The sequence below is a fragment of the Eleutherodactylus coqui genome, chromosome 1, assembly GCF_035609145.1.
Source record: "Eleutherodactylus coqui strain aEleCoq1 chromosome 1, aEleCoq1.hap1, whole genome shotgun sequence".
Lineage (NCBI taxonomy): Eukaryota > Metazoa > Chordata > Amphibia > Anura > Eleutherodactylidae > Eleutherodactylus > Eleutherodactylus coqui.
This window is the reverse complement of record NC_089837.1, coordinates 49,290,165-49,317,410: the sequence shown is the minus strand read 5'-3', so window position 1 is coordinate 49,317,410 and position 27,246 is coordinate 49,290,165. Positions and strand designations below refer to the sequence as shown.

At 45.1% G+C, this 27,246-nt stretch overlaps 1 protein-coding gene across 1 annotated transcript in view; it reads right to left on the bottom strand.

The window, feature by feature from the left end:
* Positions 1–27,246, bottom strand: part of LOC136620584 (cytochrome P450 2K6-like) — a 63,813-nt gene that overhangs the window by 10,725 nt on the left and 25,842 nt on the right. Inside the window, exons 4-7 of the mRNA XM_066595448.1 lie at positions 21,387–21,547; positions 18,374–18,547; positions 8,870–9,011; positions 8,317–8,501 (exon numbers count right to left, since the gene is read on the bottom strand). Coding sequence (XP_066451545.1) covers positions 8,317–8,501; positions 8,870–9,011; positions 18,374–18,547; positions 21,387–21,547 — 662 coding nt within the window. The remainder of the gene's footprint in view (positions 1–8,316; positions 8,502–8,869; positions 9,012–18,373; positions 18,548–21,386; positions 21,548–27,246) is intronic.

Genomic DNA, 27,246 nt, shown 5'->3' with positions numbered 1-27,246 from the left:
TGTAATGTGGCGACACAAAAAAGCAAACCTTTAAGGAAAAAAAAATGTTTTAAATGTACAAAAATAGCAAAACATAAAAAAAACTGTATAAACTTGGTATCGCTGGAATAGTGCGACTCAGAATAATATCACATTATTTATTCTGCACGCTGAAGGCCGTAAAAATGAAATCCCAAAAACTAATGGCAGAATTTTTTTCCCCCCCAATCTCCCTACAATTTTTTTTTACAAAAGTTATGCAATACATTATATATACCCAAAAATGATACAATCAAAAAGTACAACTTGTCCCGCAAAAAACAAGCCCTCATATGGCCTGGTCAATGAAAAAAAGTTATGGCTCTTGGATTGCGACTGCAAAATTAGTTGAAATTAAATGATTAGACCATTTAAAAAAGCCTGCCCTGGTGGGTCTGACAGGGTGGTAAGAAACCTGCCACTCAAGGGGTTAACAAAAGTAAAAGAAATATGGATGAAAAGTGGACTAAAATAGATTTGTCTAAAAATGGAATAAAAAAATGGATACAATCCGAAAAGAAATGTGGAACAAATTGTAAAGAAACAAATCCTCATTGCACCGCCTTTTTTTTGTTCAATCACTTTTTATTCAATTTTTTTTTCACATTACAGATAGAAATCTTCCTTTTTCATTTTCATGCATCAAAAAAAGTACAAACCATATGAATTTACACTGCATTTCTTATTCACCAGTGGAGTATTGTTTTTCATAGAGCCAATGGATAGCGCCTGATGGATCGGATCCATCAGGGCAGCTGAAAGTACTTACCCGCTTTCCCCAATGTGTGCCATGGTGAAGGGGTCCTCCGGGACCCAGCGCCGCTGTACTGCACATGTGCGCCTGATGTCACGCGCAGAAGGCCGGGAGCCCCGGTAAGTTTAAAATCTCCTGGCTCCTGACGGTAGCCGGGAACCAGGAGATGTTCCCGGGGACCATGGTAAAAAAAATTAAAATCAAGTTAACTTTGCCTCCCCTAATGGATCGGATTTATGAGGGGAGGTGAAAATACTCACCCCGGGTCCTCCGCGATGTCCCGGTCTTCCGGGACCTGAAGTCCCCTTCTGCGCATGCGCGCATCGGGCACATACACAGAGGGGCTCAGGCCCCGGGAAATTTAAAATCCCTCTGCTCCTGGCTGCCATGTGTAGCCAGGAGCAGAGGGATGTCACTGGGGACATGATCACTGTTATCCAATGGATAACAATGATCATTTAACGTAAAAAAAAAAAGTTTAAAGAGCTTACGTTTCATCTCCCATCACAGATCATATCCGTGAAGGAGGATGAAATTACGTACCTAAGGGCCCTGGATTTATCCACGAACCTTACCGCAACCCGCCAAAGCGGCAGACGCATGCGCAAAAGCCGTGGATTGCCAGGGTAATTTAAAATCTCCCTGCTCTTGGCTACAAAACTTAGCCAAGAGCCTAGAGATTTCACGGGGGGGGGGGGGGGGGGGTTAGCAGTTCCCAATGGATAATGGCGATCACATAAAATTTTTAAAAAGTTGGTTTCATCTCCCCTCACCGATGCGATTTGTGAGGGGAGATGAAACTTTTTACTGGAGACCTCTGTATTTGAACCCCGACAGGTTCCTCCTCCGTGGACCTTCCCGACATTCTGCGCATGCAACCGCCGGCAAAATGCTGGACACATGCTCAGGAGGCAGGGAGCCCAGGAAACCTAAAGTCTCCTTGCTCCTGGCGACCAACGGTCACCGAGAGCCTGGAGCAGTAAGCGGTCCCTGGTCACATAAGATAGCGATCTACCTTAGGCCGGTCTCACATGGCCGAATAGGAATTACGGATTCTGCATGCGTCTGATCCGCGATAATACGCAGATCAATCGCATTGGATTACACAATTCCGCTTACATTAGCGGGTCGGAATTGTGTAATCCACTCGCAGAAAAGAGAACGCAGCAGGTTCTATTTTACTGCGGATATTTGCAACATAGAGCCTATTGTGCTCTATGGTGGTGGATATACCCGCAGCCCATACGCATCTACATAGTGTACTGCCGGCTGGTACCCATATCATCACTAAGCGATGGCGCAGGAAATAAAAACAAAAAAAAGGTGCACTGCGTATGACTGCCTGCGTGAGTAGGCAGTTATGCGCAGTACATTACGTGTCTGTATGCAGCGTCATGGCTGGGCTCAAAGCTGCGATCCACTGCAGGCCTTCGCAAGCAGATTCCACTTACAGCAGTGTGAACCCGGCGTTATTCAGATCGCTACTTGTAGTCCGTAATTTACAAGAAGCCCCGGGAACGTTCGCCTTCTTGCAGTTCCAGGAGCAGCTTGTTAAGCGCCTTCTGTGTGAGACCGCCGCACTTCCGCAAGCTTACGGAGACTCAGCGCCACTTTTTAGGCTGGGTTCACACTGGGCAGATTCCGGGCGGAAATCTCGCGGTTTGGCCCAAGCGAAGAACCGCAAGATTTCTGCCTGGAATCCGCTGCTTCAAAACTCACGGCACTTAGCCGCAGGTTTTGAAGCGGCCTGGCTGCCCGATTCTCCTATATGGAAGCGCCGGTCGCAGCGAAAAAAGCGAGACGGGTTTGCCATCCCATGGGGACGAGAGTTCTGAGAAATCTTATCCACATGGCTGGCAAAGCACAGGATTAGTGGCCGCAGGCGGTTTTGCAGCAGCGAAATCCCGGACGAAATTCGTCCAGTGTGAACCCAGCCTTACACCCCATCCCTGCCACGGATGTCAAGAAGTACCCCACAAAAAGCATGAGAGGGGGGATGCCCGATGTACCCATCCCAACCAGGCCCCCTTAATTACCCATGTCTTCGAAGAAAAAAAAAAAAAAACACTGTTCACATTATTACTTTTATCTAAGATTTGGGGAACGCCAAAAAGGGCGCGGAGTGTGTGTGTGGGGTGGGGGGATTATTTTTAGGGAGTCAATTTTTTTTTTCCCGCACAAGTGAGCAATGGGGCCTGTAATTTATTCAGTTGTGCCCTGAAATCCAACGGTGTTCCCTCCATTATAGGCCTAGTCATGTGTCTTGTAAGTAGATTAGGGCCACAATGGGTATGTTTCTGAACATGGGACAAACGGGGGTATCCATTTTTGGATGAACGTCTTCATTCCTATGTACACTGTACAAAAAAAGACTGTTTTTAAATTGTCAGAATTGCCAAAAAAACGAAAATCGTAATTTTTTCCTTCTGCCTTGCTTAGATTCATTCAAATACTGTGGGGTCAAAATATGCAGTACACCCCTAGATGAACTCGATAAGGGGTTTAGTTTTCAAAGTGGGGTCATTTGTGGGGGTTCTTTATCGTTTTGGCCCCTCAGTGGCTCTAAAAGTGGGCAATGGGGCCTGAAATTAATTCAGTTGTACCCTGAAGTCCAATGGGTGTTCCTACCATTATAGGCCTTGCCATGTGTCCTGTAAGTAGATTAGGGCCACAATGGGTATGTTTCTGAATACGGCACAAACAGGGGTATCCATTTTGGGGTGAAAGTCTTCATTCATATGTGTGTTGTACAAAACAAAACAGTTTTTAAATTGACACAATTGCCAAAAAAATGAAAATCGTAATTTTTTTCCTACTGCTTTGCTTAGATTTATTCACAAATTGTAGGGTGAAAATTCTCAGTAGACCCCTAGATGAATTTCTTAAGGTGTCTAGTTTTTAAAATGGGATCATTTGTGGGGGTTCTGTACGGTTTTGGTAGCTCAACAGTTCCACAAGTGGGTAATGGGGCATAAAAGGCCTTCAAGCAAAATTTCTGTTCGCAAAGCCACCGATTACTCCTTTCATTTTGGGCCCCATTGTGGATCAAGATAGAAGATTAGGGCCAAAATGGGTATGTCTCTGAACACGGGAGAAACAGGGGTATCCATTTTGGGGTGCAAGTCGTCATTCATGTGTGTGCTGTACAAAAAAAAAAAGAGCTGTTTTTAAAATGACAGAATTGCCAAAGAAACGAAACTCATAATTTTTTCCTTCTGCTTTGCTTGAATTCATTCAAAAACTGTGGGGTCAAAATGATCAGTACACACCTAGATAATTTCGTTAAGGGGTTTAGTTTTCAAAATGGGGTCATTTGTGGGCGTCCTCTATGGTTTTGGCTGCTCAAGAGCTCTACAAATGTGCTATGGAGCCTAAAAGGCCTTCAAGGAAAATATCTGTTCTGAAAGTCACAGACTACTCCTTACATTTTGGACCCCCTTGTGCATACAAACATAATATTAGGGCCACAATGGGTATGTTTATGAAAACAGGACAAACAGGGGTATCAATTTTGGGGTGTCACTCCTTATTCTCATGTGCACTATAAAAAAAATATATATGTCTTTAAAATGACATATTTGAAAAAATGTGAATTTTTTATTTTTTCTCTTCTAAATTGCATTAACTACTGAAAAAAAAAACTATACAGTCAAAATACTCCTGACCCCCTCAGTGAATACATTAAGGGGTGTAGTTTTTAAAATTGGGTCACTTGTGGTGGTATCTATCATTCTGACATCTATGAGCCTTTGCAATCTTGGCTTGATGTAGGAAAACAAAGTGTTCCTCAAAATGCTGAAAGTAATGTTAAATTTGTACGTCTCCTAAATGGTTGAAAAAAAATAAATAAAAAAATGAAAGTTTTTCAAATGAGCGTCCAGAATAAAGTAAACTGATGAAAATATATATCTTAGCAAAAATTTGCACAGTATGTTTGCACATATTTGCGTAATTACAGTTGAAAATGTGAAAAAAATGACAATTTTTTCAAAAGTTTACCAATATTGGCACTTTTAATAAATATTCATAAATTCTATCAGTCTATTTTTTCCACCTATATGAAGTACAACATGTGGCGAAAAAACAATGTCAGAATCACTTGGTTATGTAAAGCCTTTACGGAGTTATGCTATGTTAAGTGACACATGTCAGATTTTCAAAATTTGGCTCCGTCACTAAGGCGCAAACAGGCTTCGTCACTAAGAGGTTAAGCTTTAGTTGCACCCTGACAAGATCTGAAAGCTTTCCCTTTTGTTCCAGAGCAGCTATCTGTGTGAGAATGTTAACAATTTCTTTTTGCTTATGTTTTTTTATTTATTTAGATCCAATAGAGATAAAGATCCCTCTTATAAATGCTTTGTGCTTTTCCCATATGATGGGCAAATTTTTGTCGTCTCTGGAGTTAATTTTAAAGAATTCCACTAATCTTAAGTTTCTCTGCCCAAGACTCCTCCTCTCTTAGTACGGACTCAATTAGTTGCCATCTCCACTCCCAAAGAACACTTGCTAGGATATTTAAAGTAGCATGTGTAGTGGCCCCTAAGGTCGCACAGGGTATTTTTGGGATCAGTAAGTCCCTGAGGATCATCCTCTGTATTCCTCCTGGGCCAGTGGAGGTGCCCTCTGGGAGAACCCCCCTGGTTTCTCCCACTATCAGGTTTTCATAGTCACAGTGGCCATTCTGAAGCTGGAGAGGGTGGAGTCTGGTGATGTCAGAGTCAGGGGGCAGAGTTAGTTATGTCAGAGTAATTTTAAATGTGTGTACGTTGTCAGTCAGGAGGAGTCCAGCCATTGAAGAGGAAGAAGGCCAAAAACAGAGCAGAAGAAATTAGAGAGGAGGAGGTGACCATTGGAGGGGACGGAGAGCGACAGGAGAAGAGGAGAGAGAAAACAGCTGACAACTGAAGCAGAGCAGTGTCATAGGAAGCTAACAGGAGAAGAGGCAAAAAAAAGAGACAGCTGACAGAAGAAACAGAGAAAAAGTCAGAGAGTGACAGCTCAGAGAAGGAGAAGAGGTACCAGATGAAGCAGAGAAGTCATCAAAAGTGGTGAGAGGATGTCGGTTGGTGGCTGACAGCGGGGCTTAATAATGGCGTCAGCTTAGTAGGAGACAGTTAATTCAGCAGGGTGAAACTACTTCTAGAAAGACTAGTGGGGTGGTTCAGTGCCTTCATCCCCTCCATACATTCCCAGTCGAGACTAGGGATCCTCTAGTTACCCAGGGTAAATTAAAGTCTTCCCCTCTATAACATCGGGTCCTGTATAGAGAGCCTTAAGGGTTGCTAATCGCCCTTTAAGTTTTTCTCACAATATTTTGTAAATTCAATACAAACCTTTTTTTTATCTTTTGAATCATCCATATTGGTGTATAATTTCTTTATCACTTCTAGGTAAACTCTGTGTCTCTGGTTTACTTTAATTGATTCTTAGTGTTATTTTTCCCTTACATGTACACGTATTTCTGTGATACTAACAAGAGACATTGGCGTCACAAATGTATTTATTCGCAATTTTTATCATATGCCTTGTGTATCTGTTAGTTATGTCAGTGCTTGGGTCTGTATTGGATGACAACACCGCAGCTAGAACTAATCCAGTATTTTCCTTTGAGTGAACCCTACCAGATTCAGGCCACGACACATGCACTGGGGAATGATCACCTCCCAATATTATGTGACCCACTGCAAAAGATTTTAACCTACTGAGTGTATCCAAGAACCATTTGGTTTGATATGTATTGGGAGGGTATATATCTGCTAGAGTGTAATGTACCTTATGGATTGTGCCTCTTACAAAAATGTACCTCCCCTACACATCTGCGTATTGCTGCTCATAACAAAATGGGAGACCCTTGTGAAGAGCTATAGAGACTCCTTTGGATGCTGACATTGGGTTACAGCTATAATACTAATGTGAAAAATAATTTCTTGGGAGGGTAGAGATTTTGACAATTTTGAAGTGTCTCACCTCGAAGAAAGCTACTTTAGTACCTGATTTTTTCAGTAGCCAAATTATATGATGTCGTTTATTAGGTGAATTGAGACCTTTTGTAATAAAAGTGGTAAATGTTGTTGTTTCTATTTGAGGGGGAAGAGAAAGGGGCATGTTGGGAAGGGTTGTCATCTGTTTGGAATTGGTGTGCTGGGGTGTAGTAGGTCTGGAGAAGAACCAGACAGACTATGGAGAGTGATAAAAAGTATTTAAAATTATCGTATATATAACAAACTTAGAAACTGTCAAGAATAGACACCTGCTCAACTAGGTAAACAAGTAACTAGTCAGGTGGAGAACGCAAGCACCATAGTACCATTTTGCAATGTATAAGCCTAAGCACTATTCCTGCTTGGTTGACTTCATTTCATGCTTTTACTCAGCCCACCAAAGTTGGATGAGGCCACCAGAGAGCCACCTCCCACTCAGCTCCCCGAGAGCCTACAATGCCCGACACAACATCTCTAATTACTCTTCATGCACCAGCAGCGCACCATAGCCCGGGCCTCAGGGGGCAGCCACAGCTGCGAAAACCCCAGAGCCCACCCCTCCCACGGGCCCCCGCAAGCACTCCTGCAAATTAAAGGCAATGCAACTTATAACATATTAAGATGCTTAAAACATCATTATATTAATACAAGCTATAGAAGGGGAGAGCAATCTTTTCTTTGGTATTTGCACTCTTCTTTATGTTGAAAGGGTGAGGGTAACATATTAAAGCACTATAAGTATAGAAGCCCATTGGGCCAACTCAGTTCAACCAAATAGTCAACAGGGCTTATTTCTAAGCCACCTCATCAAACAGTACCTTTGACATGAAATCCAGTAAAGCCCCTTTCTCTTAGCGCCTTTATATACAGCCTTATTTTAACCATATTTTCATATTCTTAAGTTTGAAGGAGCTCTAACAATTAGTGTACTATAACCAGATGTGCAGTTTCAAGCTGCTGGTCACCAATGTAAAATCTGTAACAGTGACCCTTGAAAGTATTGCTTTATTTATAGTGCCAGTGCAGAAGGCAGATCTTATCAGCCAACTAAGTTTTTAGGTCCAGATGCCACCATATCCTCTGCAACAACTGTAGTAATGCCCCTGGCCTTAACAACATGCTTAGTGTACAGACAGCCCAGGGGGCCTTTATATGTCTGCACGTAGATGCCCTAGTCCTCATTCAGGGTTTTCATGTACTGAACCCAATGTCCTAATTTAAAAGGAAGTCCACTTTGATTATGCCCTGGTCACTCTTGACCATGCTGATCAAAGGCTTAAATGGCTGGAATAAAATATTCCTTCAGTCCTGACCACTGGAACAGAAAAATGTAGGCCACTCATACTCCTAATGTCATAGCATAAAAAGTAGGTTACCTGCCGAAACATTGCCCAGGCAAACTGACCACATACTCTCCCAGCTGTATCTTCCACCATCACTTTAAAATCTAACAATGATTGTGCCCATTGAGAAAATGAAACAATATCGGATAGTAATTGAACAGTGAAGCATAGGATTATAGTAAGACTATATAAACCCAAAGACCACATCAACAACTCTTACCTTTGGTAGATAGTAGCCCTGAAAAATAATATCTTTGGTAGTTTCTCGAGGAAGATTCATTGGTACTATATTGGCCCGTCTCTGAGTCTCATGAATTACAGCATTGGTGTAAGGCATATCTTTACGATGGTCAATCCGCGGTACGGCTGATCCAATCACTTTATCAATTTCATCATGTACTCGCTCTAATGTGTGGCATTATGAAAAAGAAAAATGTTATGTTAGTTCTATTAATTTATTTAGTTTCTGGTTCTGTCCGCGACCAACTGTCTGGTAATATCAATTCAGCATATTATAGGTAAAGTTTTGGTAAAGGTTACAAGAAATAGGTCTCACTTTTTAGCACCTGTCCTGTCCTGCATTACATAGATTTCCCATTGATACGAATGGGCACTGGACAATACTTAATTTCCCCTGTGGGGTGCTGTCAGTGTTTGATTTCCCCATAGATTTTGATAAGGGACATGGCAGAGGTCAGCCTGTTGTCTATGAACTGTTGTAACGAGAAGGGATTGCCAAAAGTGGAGAGCTCTTTAGGGTAGCAAGAACTTACTCTGGATTTCGGGATTCTGTATCATAAATAAGATGGCCCATCGTATAGTAGATGATGTGGTTTCTGTTCCAGCCATAAATAAGGTTATTAAGATGCTCAGAAGATTCTTTTTATGGAAATAAGTGTTGGGATCCGATTTTTCCTAAATGGAAATATAGAACATAGAATAAGTTAATTATTCTTAAGTTCTGTTAATAGCAGAGTACAGTACAAATAGAAAAAGAAAAAAAAAAGTAGACTAATTGACTTAAATACTGAGGAAGAGGAGTGAGAACCCTGCCCATGAGGGCTTGCAGTGTATAGCAAAAATACAAGGTCAACACATTCAACAAAAAAATTAAATGTATAGGTGCACGTAAACCATGGCTGTGACAATGCAGTGCAAGCAGAAACACTTGGCAACAGCACTCACACATTTAATATCGGATTGGAAATGCATAACATTGTTGTATATACTTACCACATAAAAATGCAAGGTTCTTGGCATCCATTTTTATCCAACTATATGGGTCGATCCACTACGTCAAGGCGACCATGCTTACAGATGGGTCCTAACACTAACAGAAACCTCTTCTTTGGGCCTGAGCCTCAAATTGATTCCGCGTAAAAGGGTGCCAGACTATATGGTATATTTAAGAGGACTTGGGAGAAATGGGTTCCCACCTTTAGCAGACACCTCTCTTTAGGTCTACTTTCCCTGGATTCAATTGAAGGCCCAGGCCTAAAGAGTGGTATCTGCTAAAAGGTAGGATCAAAATCCACCACGTAACCGCACAACACTTAAACGTACTCAGATAATACTCCTGGGGTGAACTCACCACCGGGAATAATGATGCGCGCTCCTTAAGGATGTGGACCCGTCATCCAAATATACATCAAATCACTCCTTGAACAGGCTTGGAGCAGCATACAGGGTGCAAGATCAAGAGAAGATTGCCAGAGATTTCTTTCTCAAACTTCATCTCTTTATTTCCTCCATACAAGACAGACATTGTATGGAGGAAATAATGAGATGACGTTTTTATAAGAAAGAAATCTCTGGCAATCTCCTCTTGATCTTGCACCCTGTATGCTTCTCCAAGCCTATTCAAGGAGTGAAAAGGTAGGATCCCATTATTTTATGCAAGTCATCTTAATTAGACCATATAGCCTGGTATCCTGCTATTCTGAATCAATTTGAGGCTCAGTCACAGAAGAAAGGTATCTGTTAGTGTTAGGACCAGTCTGTAAGCATGATCACCTGGACATGGCGGATGGGTCCATATAGTTTGATCAATATATGTGCCAAGAACCTTGCATTTTTATGTGGTTAGTATATACAACCATGTTTTGCATGTCTAATCAGATATTAAATGTGTCTGAGTGCTGCTGCCACATGTTTTGGCTTACTGTCTACAGTCACTTCACAAGTTTCTGCTAACATTTACAAGAAAAGGCAATCTTCACATCCAGAGAAGACACATTAACTTTTTGTAAAACTATTTTCTAATTAGTATGAACCCATATAATTGTCCTGATATAAACAGGGTAAAGAGGCCTATACTTGATTGAGGTCACTCTGATGGTACATTAGTAGAGTGGGTTGAAAAGGGATTTCCATCAACTATATGGGCCCATCCACTATATCAAGGTAACCATGCTTACGGAGGGTCTTAACACTAACAGATGCCTCTGTTTTTTGAGCTCTTCAAGCCTAAGATTGGTATGCTCAATGCGAAGTGACAGCTAGAGTGCTGTAAAGCACATTGTCACAGGACTTCAGAGCAGTGGAAATGTGTTCTTCAGAGTGACGAATCACAGTTCAGTATTTGGCACTCTATTTGATGAATTTTGGAACTGTTGCCCCCGAAAATAAGACCTACCCCTAAACTAAGCCATACTATGATTTTCAGGGGGAAAGGGGTGAGGGGGGCTTGAAATATAAGCCCTGCCCTGAAAAGCACAACCTTGATGAAGCACATCTACATGTGCTTCATCAACTACATCAAGGACTTTGACTGTTGACCTAGACAAGCTATGGCATACCCTACAAGAGCTGTGCGTATCAGCACATCTAGTCAAGCTAATAAAATCCCTTTTAGATTAATTGTAATTTGGGGTGAAAATATATGGAAGAAACAAGAACAATCTCAGTTATGCGGATGACACAACTCTGCTTGCAGAAACAGAAGCAGGTCTGAAGCAGCTGATATGTAACATTAAAACTTGAAACTCGCAGAGGAATACCGAGAAAGACGAGTCTTTTATTAGAAATATTCACTGAATGTATTCCTAAAACGTAACTTTTAATAAACAATATTTTAAAACTTCAAGGTGCCTCACTGACACAACGTGACATAGACAAACATACATGTACAAGAACAGCTCTATGTTGAGCTAGTAATAAAAGATGCTAGGAGAAAAAAAGCCCCATATGAGTGAATGGCTCATATAGCGAGAGGAAGGCACCTATACACAAAATTAGTATATGTTGGTGCCAACCAACAATGGTACAAGGCTAATGACTGAAACTGCGGTCAAGCAACTCATGGGTATCACGAGTCTCTCAAAAGAGAATAATGGACCAATGCCAGAAGTGGATGAGTTGATTCACGAATGAAATTTAATTTGTATTTGGTTCTTGGTTCGATGCATTTCCGTCAGAGTACTGACTTCATCAGGAACCTATTATTGTAGAAGAGTTGTACTAAGAATGGGTACGATAACCCTAGCTGATATGGGAAAACAAGGCTGCCGTAGCTTGGCATAGAACGAGTGCAACGATACCGCAAGGCCTGATGATGGTAGTATGCGGGCCCTTGGACCGTGCACCCCTCTCAAAAACTCCTAAAGGGTGGACAATTACCGCCAAGGACAGTAGCCTAGAAGCACAACCAGTGCAGACAGACGGTCTCCCAAAAATAGTGGTTAGCCAGCGAGCCTTAAATAAAGCCAAAAAGTAGATACTTGTAACCAATCTATTCTAAAGCCACGAGATTCAATGCTGTTACTAGTAGGGCAAAATACCCAGTAAAGATAGATCAAGTAGGAGAGAGAGAGCTATGCAGCAGCACCTCCAGTCTGGATGGTAGACTGGAGGATAATGAGGTCTATGAGATAATGTGTCTCCTTATAAAGCAGCTGAGAGGTTGACGCCCCAAGAGGGGTGTGATCCCATTAGCCAATAGATGCGCAATGGTAGAGTTAGAGTACGCCCTCTTGGGAGGATAATCGACACCTGTTGTAAAAAGAAAAAAAAAAAAAGAAAGAAAGAAACAGTACTGAAGCCACCTTTCGGTGGTGATACATAAGTTTGCTCCAGTATGTGGACGAGCGGTGTATGCCTTTATTCAGCACAAAGTCCGATCGGTAATGATGCCATATTCCGGAGCCGATGATGGCCAGTGGTGACGTAATCGCGTATGTGCGTGGTCACGTGACCGAGGATCACGTGTGGAGGAGAACGGTCGCGAGTATATTCCCCGCTCTGTATGAACTGCAGGGACGGAAGGCAATGCTGCAGGCACGCACGGTGAAGTCACATGACGGAGTGTCATAGATAGGGGGAGGAGCCAATATCGGAAACCTGCCCCAATGTGTGGGGTATGAATGCCAGATTATCAATTCCAAAGCCTTTTTACGATCATTGATTGCAAAATGTTTGATCCATCTCAGCTTCCTCAAGAAGAGGGCCATGTCCTTCGTCCAGACAAACCTGTTGAACTGGCACGTCGGGACAAGACATATGACGATAAATTGATAATCTGTAACTTGTCTGAGGTGACCAACATGGGATCAGTGGTGGCACCCATATCGTAAAAGGGCTTTGGAATTTGGTTTAGAACCTAGCGATATGTTCGCATTAAGGGAACTGGAAACTCTAGAACAGGACAACTCTAGAGGGAGGGGAGGAGGACCATTTACAGATCTCAAACCTAACAGCACCAAATTTCCTCCTCAGGGGCAGTCTCCATATGTGGACATTTTTGAAAAAATCATTCAAAATGAAATTAAGAACTGTCCAGTCCCCCTAACAGAAAGAAGAACTTGTCCTCAAAAGAACTAGAGGCCCTTAAGAGTCTTGAGAATAACCGCAACATAATAATCAAGGCCCGGACAAGGGTGGCAACATAGTCATCCTCTCACGCATCGACTATGTCGCCATGTGCAACAGAATTCTCAATGACACAATTACATATAGGACCTTGTCCCAGGATCCCACGGATACCTTCAGGGGTTCCCTTAAGGTTCTCCTAGACCAAGTTCTTCAGGACTCCTGCATTGACAAAATGGAATATGACTTTCTCCTCCCCACGCACCCACAAGTGGCCACATTTTACTCCCTTCCTAAGGTGCATAAGGGACTCCATCCCCTTAAAGGGAAGCCCATAGTTTCGGGGGTTTATAACCTTTCTCAAAACAGCGGGATCTATATTGACAAAATTTTACGGCCATTCGTACAATCGCTTCCATCCTTCGTCCAGGACACTCCGGATATCTTACGACATCTGGAGGGTATACATGTGGAAAAGGGGGTGTACCTAGCCTCCCTTGATATTGAGGCTCTATATAGCTCTATACTGCATCACATCGGCATAAGAGCGGTACATCATTTCCTCAAGCAGCGCGGTTGCGACTAGGTTAGACACAACCAGTTTGTACTTGACCTCCTTGAATTCATACTCACCCACAATTATTTCTTATTTAACAGCAGGATCCTCCACCAGCTCAGGGGCTCCGCGATGGGGAGCCCAGCTGCCCCATCTTACGCAAATCTGTTCCTGGGCTGGTGGGAGGAGCATCTTGTCTTTTCCGAGGGTAACAGTATGTGGACGGAGAAAATTCTAACCTGGCACCGCTACATCGACGACGTCTTCCTCCTCTGGTCGGGGACAATGGCAGAGTTCCAATCTTTTGTCCTACATTTAAATGTCAACGACATCAATCTTAAGATCACTTCTGAAATACAGGAACAGTCCTTGGCCTTCTTGGACATCTGTATTTCAAAAACCGCTCAAGGGTACCTATCCACCACACTATATAGAAAAAAAGACAGCCACTAATAGCGTGCTGTCCTGGCAGAGCTGTCACCCCTACCCCCTACGCCGTGGGATCCCTAAAGGACAATTTTTTAAGGCTAAAGAGGAATTGCTCATCAGAGGCCACATTTTTGAATGAGGGCATCAAATTAAAGGAGAGATTTCTCCAGAGGGGATACCCCTCTAAAATTATCGATCAAGCCTTTGATTTTGCAAAAAAACAAGATCGAATAACCTTATTGAAACCACGGGCAAAAACCATCTACCAAGACGGCAAGGGTGATTGGCACCTATGACGATGGAGTACCCTTCATGCAAGAATTATTGCAGAAATATTGGCATATCTTGAAAGATGACCCTGATATTAAAGTTGCTATCCTGGATGTTCCACTCTTCACATTCCGAAGGGGTAGGAACCTTAGAGATCACATCATCAAAAGTCATCTTGACACAGACCAGAGTAGACACACATGGCTGGGGTCAGCTCGACCCAACGGTACCTTCCCATGTAATGATTGTGAAGCATGTCCCTTCATTCAGAAAGGGAAGAAATTCTGTTGTGCCACGACTGGTGCCTCATACGAGACGAGACTTCGTCAACTGTAGATCATCACATCTGGTCTACGTTGCTACCTGCCCGTGCCCCAAGAACTACGTCGGCAAGACCATACAGGAATTCCGTAGACGTATCTTGGGGCACGTGGGCAACATTAGGAGGGGGGAAAGTACCCCACTAGCTAACCATATGCGCCAAATCCACGCTGACGATATGTTTAACATCAAATTTCAGGGCGTCGAATGCATCCGCAGTTTCGTAAGGAGAGGCGACACCAACCGAAAAGTATTAAAAAAGGAATCTCAGTGGATCTTCCGTCTGGACTCAGTTTCCCCAAATGGCCTTAAAGGGGTTGTCCCGCGCCGAAACGGGGTTTTTTTTTTTCCAACCCCCCCCCCCCCCCCCGTTCGGCGCGAGACAACCCCGATGCAGGGACGTAAAAAAAAACCTGCTAAGCGCTTACCTTAATCCCCGCGCTCCGGTGACTTCTATACTTACCTGCTGAAGATGGCCGCCGGGATCCTCTTCCTCCGTGGACCGCAGCTCTTCTGTGCGGTCCATTGCCGATTCCAGCCTCCTGATTGGCTGGAATCGGCACGTGACGGGGCGGAGCTACACGGAGCTACACGGAGCCCCATTGAAGAAAGCAGAAGACCCGGACTGCGCAAGCGCGGCTAATTTGGCCATCGGAGGGCGAAAATTAGTCGGCTCCATGGGAACGAGGACGCTAGCAACGGAGCAGGTAAGTAAAAAACTTTTTATAACTTCTGTATGGCTCATAATTAATGCACAATGTACATTACAAAGTGCATTATTATGGCCATACAGAAGTGTATAGACCCACTTGCTGCCGCGGGACAACCCCTTTAATGAAACCCTTCCGTTTGGCTGTTTCTTATGACTGCTTGTGTTACCATAAACTCCATCATGGGAGTGAGCATTTCACAATTTGGTTTTATCCTATCTTCGATACCTATCCCATTACCTAGGCTATCATCTGTTTAACATTTTTGGTAGGTCGGTCTCACCAGCTAATATGAATAATTCCGCTAAGGGCCTATTGGCAATAGTATATTTATTACTAATACTGACAAGGGTAGTGTTGTGAGACTCTGCATTCCCCAAAATGGGTCCAGCATCATGGAATATTTTTTATAATCATATATATTGATCTTTCTTATAATCACTTTCTTCTGATATATGATGCAATCGTTGCAGAGCGCACTATCTTTTTACCATTTACTGCATCTACAATAGCTGGTTTACACATCCCTTCCATTATGGATACATACAGATCGCCAATATTTCTATTATCCATCAATCTATATGATAAAAGGGTAGTTCAGGTCAGTCCCCCGCCCCTTCCATGAGACCCTGTAAGTGTCCCCGTTGCCATAGCAAGCCGGCATTCATACCCCACACATTGGGGCAGGTTTCCGATATTGGCTCCTCCCCCTATCTATGACACTCCGTCATGTGACTTCACCGTGAGTGCCTGCATCATTGCCTTCCGTCCCTGCAGTTCATACAGAGCGGGGAATATACTCGCGACCGACTCCTCCTCCACACGTGATCCTCGGTCACGTGACCACGCACATACGCGATTACGTCACCACTGGCCATCATCGGCTTCGGAATATGGCATCATTACCGATCGGACTTTGTGCTGAATAAAGGCATACACCGCTCGTCCACATACTGGAGCAAACTTATGTATCACCACCGAAAGGTGGCTTCAGTACTGTTTCTTTCTTTTTTTTTTCTTTTTACAACAGGTGTCGATTATCCTCCCAAGGGGGCGTACTCTAACTCTACCCTTGCGCATCTATTGGCTAATGGGATCACACCCCTCTTGGGGCATCAACCTCTCAGCTGCTTTATAAGGAGACACATTCTCTCATAGACCTCATTATCCTCCAGTCTACCATCCAGACTGGAGGTGCTGCTGCATAGCTCTCTCTCTCCTACTTGATCTATCTTTACTGGGTATTTTGCCCTACTAGTAACAGCATTGAATCTCGTGGCTTTAGAATAGATTGGTTACAAGTATCTACTTTTTGGCTTAATTTAAGGCTCGCTGGCTAACCACTATTTTTGGGCGACCGTCTGTCTGCACTGGTTGTGCTTCTAGGCTACTGTCCTTGGTGGTAATTGTCCACCCTTTAGGGGTTTTTGAGAGGGGTGCACGGTCCAAGGGCCCGCATACTACCATCATCAGGCCTTGCAGTATCGTTGCACTCGTTCTATGCCAAGCTACGGCAGCCTTGTTTTGCCATATCAGCTAGGGTTATCATACCCATTCTTAGTACAACTCTTCTATAATAATAGGTTCCTGATGAAGTCAGTACTCTGATGGAAATGCGTCGAACCAAGAACCAAATACAAATTAAATTTCATTCGTGAATCAACTCATCCACTTCTGGCATTGGTCCATTATTCTCTTTTGAGAGACTCGTGATACCCATGAGTTGCTTGACCGCAGTTTCGGTCATTAGCCTTGTACCATTGTTGGTTGGCACCAACATATACTAATTTCGTGTATAGGTGCCTTCCTCTCGCTATATGAGCCATTCACTCATATGGGGCTTTTTTTCTCCTAGCATCTTTTATTACTAGCTCAACATAGAGCTGTTCTTGTACATGTATGTTTGTCTATGTCACGTTGTGTCAGTGAGGCACCTTGAAATTTTAAAATATTGTTTAGTAAAAGTTACGTTTTAGGAATACATTCAGTGAATAAATGTAACATTAAAACTGAAAGTGAAAAAATGGGCCTCTACCTGAATTTAAAGAAGACTAAAATTATGCTTAGACTGAAACTGCAAAAATTGGCCAAATTCAAATCAAAATCTGCAATGAGGTCATAGAATGCATGCGAGATTTCACCTTACTTGGCTCAAAAATTGACCAGGCTGGAGAATCCATGTCAGAGTTAAAAGTAGGATAGCATTGGGACAAAGAGCAATGATAAACATGGACAAAATCTGGAAAAGTAGGGATATTGGCATAGCGACTCAACGCAGGATAGTGCAAACCATCTTTTTCCCCATAGCCATATATGGATGTGAGAGCTGGACTGCAAAAAAAGCTGCTAAAAGGAGGATTGATGCGTTTGAGCTGTGGTGCTGGTGAAAGCTGCTGCGTATGCCTTGGACAGCAAGAGTAACAAACAGAGAAGTCCTGAATCATATAAGACCTGATCAATCACTGAAGGGCAAGATGACCAGACTCCGGCTCACGTATTTCGGCCATGTAATGCAAGCAGAGTCGCTAGAAAAATCTATAATGCTTGAACAGATCAGTGGCAAAAGAAGACCCGGCCGCCAAAGAACACGATGGCTGATACTGGCAGGGATATCACACAACTGAAAGAAGCAGTGCTAAACCGAAAGACATGGAGGGAGCTTGCCTTTAGGGTCGCCGAGGGTCGTGAACGAATAAACGGCTAACAATAAAAATAATAACCCCAAAAATAAGCCCTAACCACAATACATGAAAAAAAAAAAAAAGAAATACCTAACAAGCACGCGCCGTCCTGGTAAGTATTGCTTTTCAAACCATTACTAGCAAGCAATGTTTTGACAGCTCTGAGAACTGCACAGAATCCTGCCAGAACTACGGAGAGCATCGGGAGGGACCTGTACAGCACCTGCTAGGTAAGCATTATAAAACATCCCCCAAAAAAGGACCCTGTTCCTTTTCGAAGGCAAAAATTACAATAAGAAAGGGTCTTATTTTTGGGGAAACACAGAATAACCAAATGACTGAAGAACTCTACAATAGCAACTGCTAGAGAAAAGCTTAATATAAACGGGAAACCTGGACCTGCCTTGATCAGCTGATCATCGGGGCAGAATCATTCTAAGAAGGGATTTTCCATCTATGTATCAAAAACATTTGCTACTAAGTAAATTATGCATTATTTTTTACCTCCTCCTGTTTGATAAGAAATGCATCCACAAAGCCACGCTGGTCATTTTTGTCCAGTGTTTTAAGATGTTCTGCTATTTTTTTCTTGAAGAAGGTAAGCAACTCCTTGATATTCTTTTTTATTTTTATGTTGGTACGAGGCAGGTATTGAAAGAAAGGTAATACATTATAGAGCTACAAAAGAAAACACTGATGGTTAGGAGAATAGTAAACTAAGGGTAAAAGTTTTAAAAGGTTCCCCAACTGTAAAACATTGATGGCCTATCCTTAGGCTAGATAATCAACAGTAGATCAGAAAGGATCCGCCGCCTGACATCCTTGCTGATCAGCTGTTTGCTGGGCTGGCGCACTCATGCACTTAGCTGATTTCTGCAGGAAGTAGACAGCTCCATTCCTATTGCAGTGGCCAGCATTGGTATTACAGGCCATTGACTTTAATTGGAGGTCTGTCTGTAATACCAAGCCTGGCCAGTACAGTGAGAAAGGAGCTGTCTGCTACCTGCAGAAAGCAGCACACTGACTTGGCGAACAGCTATCAGTGTGGTTCATGTCCTACCCTGCTAACTGGACAACCCCTTTAAAAATACTTATATATGTAGCATCTGTAAAGCAGAAAACCATGCTGGGAAAAAAATTAAGACTGTTGTCTTGGAAGTAAGAGAGCCAAAAATTAAGGCCAGTAGTGTAACAGCAATGCCATAGAATGAAAGTAGTGGGAGAAACATTTATGTTAGACCACCTTTTCTACCACTACGGCGGCCATACATGTACTCTAAGCAATTACAACCATGACAGCAATACTAGATCTCTTTAGAAATGGCTACCAACAATTCCTCACAAATCTGTTTAATTTTTAATGGGCCTGTCAGATTCCCTTTTGAGTTTTTCAGTGTTTTTGATGGTAAAAAAATCTAGGAACCTTCATGGATTAGTGAACAGATACTTAGAGATGTTCATTTTCCCCCGTTGTTGCTTCTCAGAGGAAACCTCTAGTAATATTAGCTTGCCTAATGCCCCCAACGTATTCTATGGAGACAAAAGGAATATATATTTTTCTGATTACTTTTCTATTACCTATTTGCATATCTTATTTCTCAGGGAGTATTGCATGGTTTATACAGGTTGAACCACGGAAACATAGCCTTCAATCCTGACACCACACTCTTTGGAGGAGGCCATAGCCCTTTCATTTTATCTCAGTAGTATAACACATGAAAGCTGCATTGCGATTGGCTGCTATGGACAACAAAGACAGATTTTCTTTAAGACAGCTTTTATAAATCTGCCCCCTGGTGTTCCCCCTGCAATATCGAATAGTTATTGTGAAAGACTATGTCCAATTAAGGGAATGCAAGAGGCCTTCACTAACAAGTATACTGGTACAAAACCATCTGCTATACATTGTATTCAGAGCCTGGTTCTGAAATGGCAGCAAACCAGATTTGTAGCAATATGAAGAAACTGAGGACTATCAGAATGGACATCTGAAGTTGTCTGTGACTTTCAGCAATGGATTACAAACAGCCCTCTAAAACCAATTGGGAGACTGCCCCAGCATGTTGGTGAATCAGGAATGACCTGTCACTGAGTACTGGAATCTCTGAACCAGAAACCATGTGTTTGCAGGAACTGAAAGAGCTCAATAAAATAAAGGCATAAATTACTGTATATAGTTGCTGACTAGGATTGTTGGACCCATTGCTGTACTTTACGATAGATGAAGTATAATTGCATTTATCAGCTCACCCGAATTAACCAAATACGAGGTACTCATCTACTGAAAATCCCCATCTGACTCACGAAACACCACTGCCCTACCAGAAAATTGGCGTTTGGTCCGCAGTGCCAGTAACACAAATAATGAGTCCAATTTTCTTTGAGTTAGCTATGGATATTGCGGTTTATCTGGACATGTTTGGACAGTTTTACAAGCAACTAAGAAGAGAAGAAAGAATGTATTGCTTTTTCCAAGATGGGACAGCATGCCCCACCTCCTGCAACTCACTGGCACAAGTTCATAAATAGAGATGAGCGAATATACTCGTTTCGAGTAATTACTCGATTGAGCACCGCGATTTTCGAGTACTTCCGTACTCGGGTGAAAAGATTCGGGGGGCGGGGGGAGGCGTGGCGGAGTGGGGGGGGTAGCAGCGGGGAACAGGGGAGAGCCCTCTCTCTCTCCTTCTCCCCCCCCAACTCCCCGCTGCAACCCTCCACTCACCCACGGCGCCCCCCGAATCTTTTCGCCCGAGTACGGAAGTACTCGAAAAACGCAGCACTCGGGTGAAAAAGGGGCGTGGCCGAGTAGGTTCGCTCATCTCTATTCATGAACTGTTTATGGAAGAGCAAACTACGAGAAAGGTGTTATGGCCACCACATTCCCTGATATTTCTACATACAATTTTTATCTGTGGGGAAAATTAAAGCATAAAGTGTATGCCAATAATCTGCATACCCTGGATGAACTCACTGTTGAAGAGCTGCAGGCAGTATCAGCCGACATGTTGCAATGCACCCACAGGTGCATAGAAGGAAATGAAGACCACTTCCAGCATCTTTTCTAATGTTGGTTCTTGCTTAAAGCTTAGGAAAAATGAGATAGTGGATTATTTTTTCCAGTCACTGTATTGTTGGAGGCAGGCTGCTTTTCCATGGCTCATCCTGTATAAGACTTCCTATGCCAACTTGGTGCTATCCACAAGGTAAGCCTTAATTCCCCTAGACCCACATCAAAGTCCTCTCACTCAGTCAACAGTGCCCTCAGCCAACAGAGGGGCAAACATACCAAAACCCCCTGTCTACAGATGGCTGTCTTCTTCTACTGTGAAGATTCTTGTTTGTCTTTGTCATGTGAAAAGGTTGGACATGAACTTATAGAGAAGTGAGCTTCCAAAAGGTTGCACTGTCGAGGTATATTTTCATTCCCTATTGGCATCATTATTTTAATACTGTATTAATCAAAAAGGTGACAGATGTGTATTATACATGTCGAATTTATATAGAACAAAATTACCGTAACTGATGGGCTTCCAAAAAGTCCTGCATTTTGATCTATGATTGACATTACTTTGAACAGATCGGGATCCTGATAGTCAAATCGTTGTCCAAAGATAATAGATATGATTATATTCCCAATTGCAAAACTCATTTTTATAGTCAGATCAGTAGGTTTGCCTACAAAGCAAAAGGAATTACACAGATCGAAATCAATTGGCAAATGACATTTTATTCAACTTAAATAGTTAAAACTAGATTGACCCAATGTTCACTACTGAACATAAAAAGCTTGGAAACAGTTGTAAATGTTTTAAGAACTGTCGAGGTGAGGATTCAGCTCAAGCAGTCCGCAGTCCACAACTTGGTCTTCCACATTTTGGGGACATGTCAACAGTCAATTAGTATTACATGTCGGTATATTACACCACTTAGTATAGTATATGTTACTGTGGAGCCCCCAGTATATTCGGTGTATCCTGCGGTAATATATTGTTTCTCTCTATCTCTTTATTTCTCTCTGTCTCTTTCCCTCTGTATGTCTCTCTCTCAGTCCCACTCTGTGTCTGCCATGGATATGTCTGTCTGCTGTGGGTGCCTCTCTCTTTGTCTCTTGTGTGTGTCTCTCTCTCTGTCTGTTGTTGGTGTCTCTTTTTGCTGTGTGTGTGTTATCAAAAAAGAATAATGCCCGCAGCACTCACATAACACCAATGTCTTGGTGGAGCAGATTTTCCTGTTGATGCCAGCACTAATAGTAAGCAGCCAGCATCCACACTGGTAAATTAGATAACATTTAGACTTTAGACTTTATTCTCCCTGGTCCCGGTGACAATGTTTCGATCTACTGTTGAGATCTTTGTCAAGCCCAAGACCAGAGGGAATAAAGTCTATTTGATCTAATTTAGCAGTGTGGACGCTGCCTACTTACTACTAGTGCCGCGTGTGTGTGTGTCTCTCTCTCGCTCTGCCCTGTGTGTGTGTCTCTCTCTCTCGCTCTGCCCTGTGTGTGTGTCTCTCTCTCGCTCTGCCCTGTGTGTGTGTGTCTCTCTCTCGCTCTGCCCTGTGTGTGTGTGTCTCTCTCTCGCTCTGCCCTGTGTGTGTGTCTCTCTCTCGCTCTGCCCTGTGTGTGTGTGTCTCTCTCTCGCTCTGCCCTGTGTGTGTGTGTCTCTCTCTCTCGCTCTGCCCTGTGTGTGTGTGTCTCTCTCTCGCTCTGCCCTGTGTGTGTGTGTGTCTCTCTCTCGCTCTGCCCTGTGTGTGTGCGTGTGTCTCTCTCGCTCTGCCCTGTGTGTGTGCGTGTGTCTCTCTCTCGCTCTGCCCTGTGTGTGTGCGTGTGTCTCTCTCTCGCTCTGCCCTGTGTGTGTGTGTCTCTCTCTCGCTCTGCCCTGTGTGTGTGTGTGTCTCTCTCTCTCGCTCTGCCCTGTGTGTGTGTGTCTCTCTCTCGCTCTGCCCTGTGTGTGTGTGTCTCTCTCTCGCTCTGCCCTGTGTGTGTGGGTCTCTCTCTCGCTCTGCCCTGTGTGTGTGTGTCTCTCTCTCGCTCTGCCCTGTGTGTGTGTGTGTCTCTCTCTCGCTCTGCCCTGTGTGTGTGTGTGTCTCTCTCTCGCTCTGCCCTGTGTGTGTGTGTGTCTCTCTCTCTCGCTCTGCCCTGTGTGTGTGTCTCTCTCTCTCGCTCTGCCCTGTGTGTGTGTCTCTCTCTCTCGCTCTGCCCTGTGTGTGTGTCTCTCTCTCTCGCTCTGCCCTGTGTGTGTGTCTCTCTCTCTCGCTCTGCCCTGTGTGTGTGTCTCTCTCTCTCGCTCTGCCCTGTGTGTGTGTGTCTCTCTCTCGCTCTGCCCTGTGTGTGTGTGTCTCTCTCTCGCTCTGCCCTGTGTGTGTGTGTCTCTCTCTCGCTCTGCCCTGTGTGTGTGTGTGTCTCTCTCTCGCTCTGCCCTGTGTGTGTGTGTGTCTCTCTCTCGCTCTGCCCTGTGTGTGTGTGTGTGTCTCTCTCTCTCTCTGCGCTGTGTGTGTGTCTGTCTCTCTCTGCGCTGTGTGTGTCTCTCTCTGCGCTGTGTGTGTCTCTCTCTGCGCTGTGTGTGTCTCTCTCTGCGCTGTGTGTGTCTCTCTCTGCGCTGTGTGTGTCTCTCTCTGCGCTGTGTGTGTCTCTCTCTGCGCTGTGTGTGTCTCTCTCTGCGCTGTGTGTGTCTCTCTCTGCGCTGTGTGTGTCTCTCTCTGCGCTGTGTGTGTCTCTCTCTGCGCTGTGTGTGTCTCTCTCTGCGCTGTGTGTGTCTCTCTCTGCGCTGTGTGTGTCTCTCTCTGCGCTGTGTGTGTCTCTCTCTGCGCTGTGTGTGTGTCTCTCTGCGCTGTGTGTGTGTCTCTCTGCGCTGTGTGTGTCTCTCTCTGCGCTGTGTGTGTCTCTCTCTGCGCTGTGTGTGTCTCTCTCTGCGCTGTGTGTGTCTCTCTCTCTCTGCCCTGTGTGTGTGTCTCTCTCTCTCTGCGCTGTGTGTGTGTCTCTCTCTGCGCTGTGTGTGTGTCTCTCTCTGCGCTGTGTGTGTGTCTCTCTCTGCGCTGTGTGTGTGTCTCTCTCTGCGCTGTGTGTGTGTCTCTCTCTGCGCTGTGTGTGTGTCTCTCTCTGCGCTGTGTGTGTGTCTCTCTCTGCGCTGTGTGTGTGTCTCTCTCTGCGCTGTGTGTGTGTCTCTCTCTGCGCTGTGTGTGTGTCTCTCTCTGCGCTGTGTGTGTGTCTCTCTCTGCGCTGTGTGTGTGTCTCTCTCTGCGCTGTGTGTGTGTCTCTCTCTGCGCTGTGTGTGTGTCTCTCTCTGCGCTGTGTGTGTGTCTCTCTCTGCGCTGTGTGTGTGTCTCTCTCTGCGCTGTGTGTGTGTCTCTCTCTGCGCTGTGTGTGTGTCTCTCTCTGCGCTGTGTGTGTGTCTCTCTCTGCGCTGTGTGTGTCTCTCTCTCTGCGCTGTGTGTGTCTCTCTCTCTGCGCTGTGTGTGTCTCTCTCTCTCTGCGCTGTGTGTGTCTCTCTCTCTGCGCTGTGTGTTTCTCTCTGCCTGTGTGTGTCTCTCTCTCTCTCTGCCCTGTGTGTGTCTCTCTCTCTGCCTGTGTGTGTGTCTCTCTCTCTCTCTGCCCTGTGTGTGTGTCTCTCTCTCTCTCTGCCCTGTGTGTGTGTCTCTCTCTCTCTCTCTGCCCTGTGTGTGTCTCTCTCTCTGCCCTGTGTGTGTCGCTCTCTCTCTGCCCTGTGTGTGTGTCTCTCTCTCTCTGCCCTGTGTGTGTCTCTCTCTCTCTGCGCTGTGTGTGTGTCTCTCTCTCTCTGCGCTGTGTGTGTCTCTCTCTCTCTGCGCTGTGTGTGTCTCTCTCTGCGCTGTGTGTGTCTCTCTCTGCGCTGTGTGTGTCTCTCTCTGCGCTGTGTGTGTCTCTCTCTGCGCTGTGTGTGTCTCTCTCTGCGCTGTGTGTGTCTCTCTCTGCGCTGTGTGTCTCTCTCTCTGCGCTGTGTGTGTCTCTCTCTCTGCGCTGTGTGTGTCTCTCTCTCTGCGCTGTGTGTGTCTCTCTCTCTGCGCTGTGTGTGTCTCTCTCTCTCTGCGCTGTGTGTGTCTCTCTCTCTGCGCTGTGTGTGTCTCTCTCTCTCTGCGCTGTGTGTGTCTCTCTCTCTCTGCGCTGTGTGTGTCTCTCTCTCTCTGCGCTGTGTGTCTCTCTCTCTGCGCTGTGTGTCTCTCTCTCTCTGCGCTGTGTGTGTCTCTCTCTCTGCGCTGTGTGTGTCTCTCTCTCTCTGCGCTGTGTGTGTCTCTCTCTCTCTGCGCTGTGTGTGTCTCTCTCTCTCTGCGCTGTGTGTGCTCTCTCTCTCTGCGCTGTGTGTGTCTCTCTCTCTCTGCGCTGTGTGTGTCTCTCTCTCTCTGCGCTGTGTGTGTCTCTCTCTCTCTGCGCTGTGTGTGTCTCTCTCTCTCTGCGCTGTGTGTGTCTCTCTCTCTCTGCGCTGTGTGTGTCTCTCTCTCTGCGCTGTGTGTGTCTCTTTCTCTCTGCGCTGTGTGTGTCTCTTTCTCTCTGCGCTGTGTGTGTCTCTTTCTCTCTGCGCTGTGTGTGTCTCTTTCTCTCTGCGCTGTGTGTGTCTCTTTCTCTCTGCGCTGTGTGTGTCTCTTTCTCTCTGCGCTGTGTGTGTCTCTTTCTCTCTGCGCTGTGTGTGTCTCTTTCTCTCTGCGCTGTGTGTGTCTCTTTCTCTCTGCGCTGTGTGTGTCTCTTTCTCTCTGCGCTGTGTGTGTCTCTTTCTCTCTGCGCTGTGTGTGTCTCTTTCTCTCTGCGCTGTGTGTGTCTCTTTCTCTCTGCGCTGTGTGTGTCTCTTTCTCTCTGCGCTGTGTGTGTCTCTTTCTCTCTGCGCTGTGTGTGTCTCTTTCTCTCTGCGCTGTGTGTGTCTCTTTCTCTCTGCGCTGTGTGTGTCTCTTTCTCTCTGCGCTGTGTGTGTCTCTTTCTCTCTGCGCTGTGTGTGTCTCTTTCTCTCTGCGCTGTGTGTGTCTCTTTCTCTCTGCGCTGTGTGTGTCTCTTTCTCTCTGCGCTGTGTGTGTCTCTTTCTCTCTGCGCTGTGTGTGTCTCTTTCTCTCTGCGCTGTGTGTGTCTCTTTCTCTCTGCGCTGTGTGTGTCTCTTTCTCTCTGCGCTGTGTGTGTCTCTTTCTCTCTGCGCTGTGTGTGTCTCTTTCTCTCTGCGCTGTGTGTGTCTCTTTCTCTCTGCGCTGTGTGTGTCTCTTTCTCTCTGCGCTGTGTGTGTCTCTTTCTCTCTGCGCTGTGTGTGTCTCTTTCTCTCTGCGCTGTGTGTGTCTCTTTCTCTCTGCGCTGTGTGTGTCTCTTTCTCTCTGCGCTGTGTGTGTCTCTTTCTCTCTGCGCTGTGTGTGTCTCTTTCTCTCTGCGCTGTGTGTGTCTCTTTCTCTCTGCGCTGTGTGTGTCTCTTTCTCTCTGCGCTGTGTGTGTCTCTTTCTCTCTGCGCTGTGTGTGTCTCTTTCTCTCTGCGCTGTGTGTGTCTCTTTCTCTCTGCGCTGTGTGTGTCTCTTTCTCTCTGCGCTGTGTGTGTCTCTTTCTCTCTGCGCTGTGTGTGTCTCTTTCTCTCTGCGCTGTGTGTGTCTCTTTCTCTCTGCGCTGTGTGTGTCTCTTTCTCTCTGCGCTGTGTGTGTCTCTTTCTCTCTGCGCTGTGTGTGTCTCTTTCTCTCTGCGCTGTGTGTGTCTCTTTCTCTCTGCGCTGTGTGTGTCTCTTTCTCTCTGCGCTGTGTGTGTCTCTTTCTCTCTGCGCTGTGTGTGTCTCTTTCTCTCTGCGCGGTGTGTGTCTCTTTCTCTCTGCGCGGTGTGTGTCTCTTTCTCTCTGCGCGGTGTGTGTCTCTTTCTCTCTGCGCGGTGTGTGTCTCTTTCTCTCTGCGCGGTGTGTGTCTCTTTCTCTCTGCGCGGTGTGTGTCTCTTTCTCTCTGCGCGGTGTGTGTCTCTTTCTCTCTGCGCGGTGTGTGTCTCTTTCTCTCTGCGCGGTGTGTGTCTCTTTCTCTCTGCGCGGTGTGTGTCTCTTTCTCTCTGCGCGGTGTGTGTCTCTTTCTCTCTGCGCGGTGTGTGTCTCTTTCTCTCTGCGCGGTGTGTGTCTCTTTCTCTCTGCGCGGTGTGTGTCTCTTTCTCTCTGCGCGGTGTGTGTCTCTTTCTCTCTGCGCGGTGTGTGTCTCTTTCTCTCTGCGCGGTGTGTGTCTCTTTCTCTCTGCGCGGTGTGTGTCTCTTTCTCTCTGCGCGGTGTGTGTCTCTTTCTCTCTGCGCGGTGTGTGTCTCTTTCTCTCTGCGCGGTGTGTGTCTCTTTCTCTCTGCGCGGTGTGTGTCTCTTTCTCTCTGCGCGGTGTGTGTCTCTTTCTCTCTGCGCGGTGTGTGTCTCTTTCTCTCTGCGCGGTGTGTGTCTCTTTCT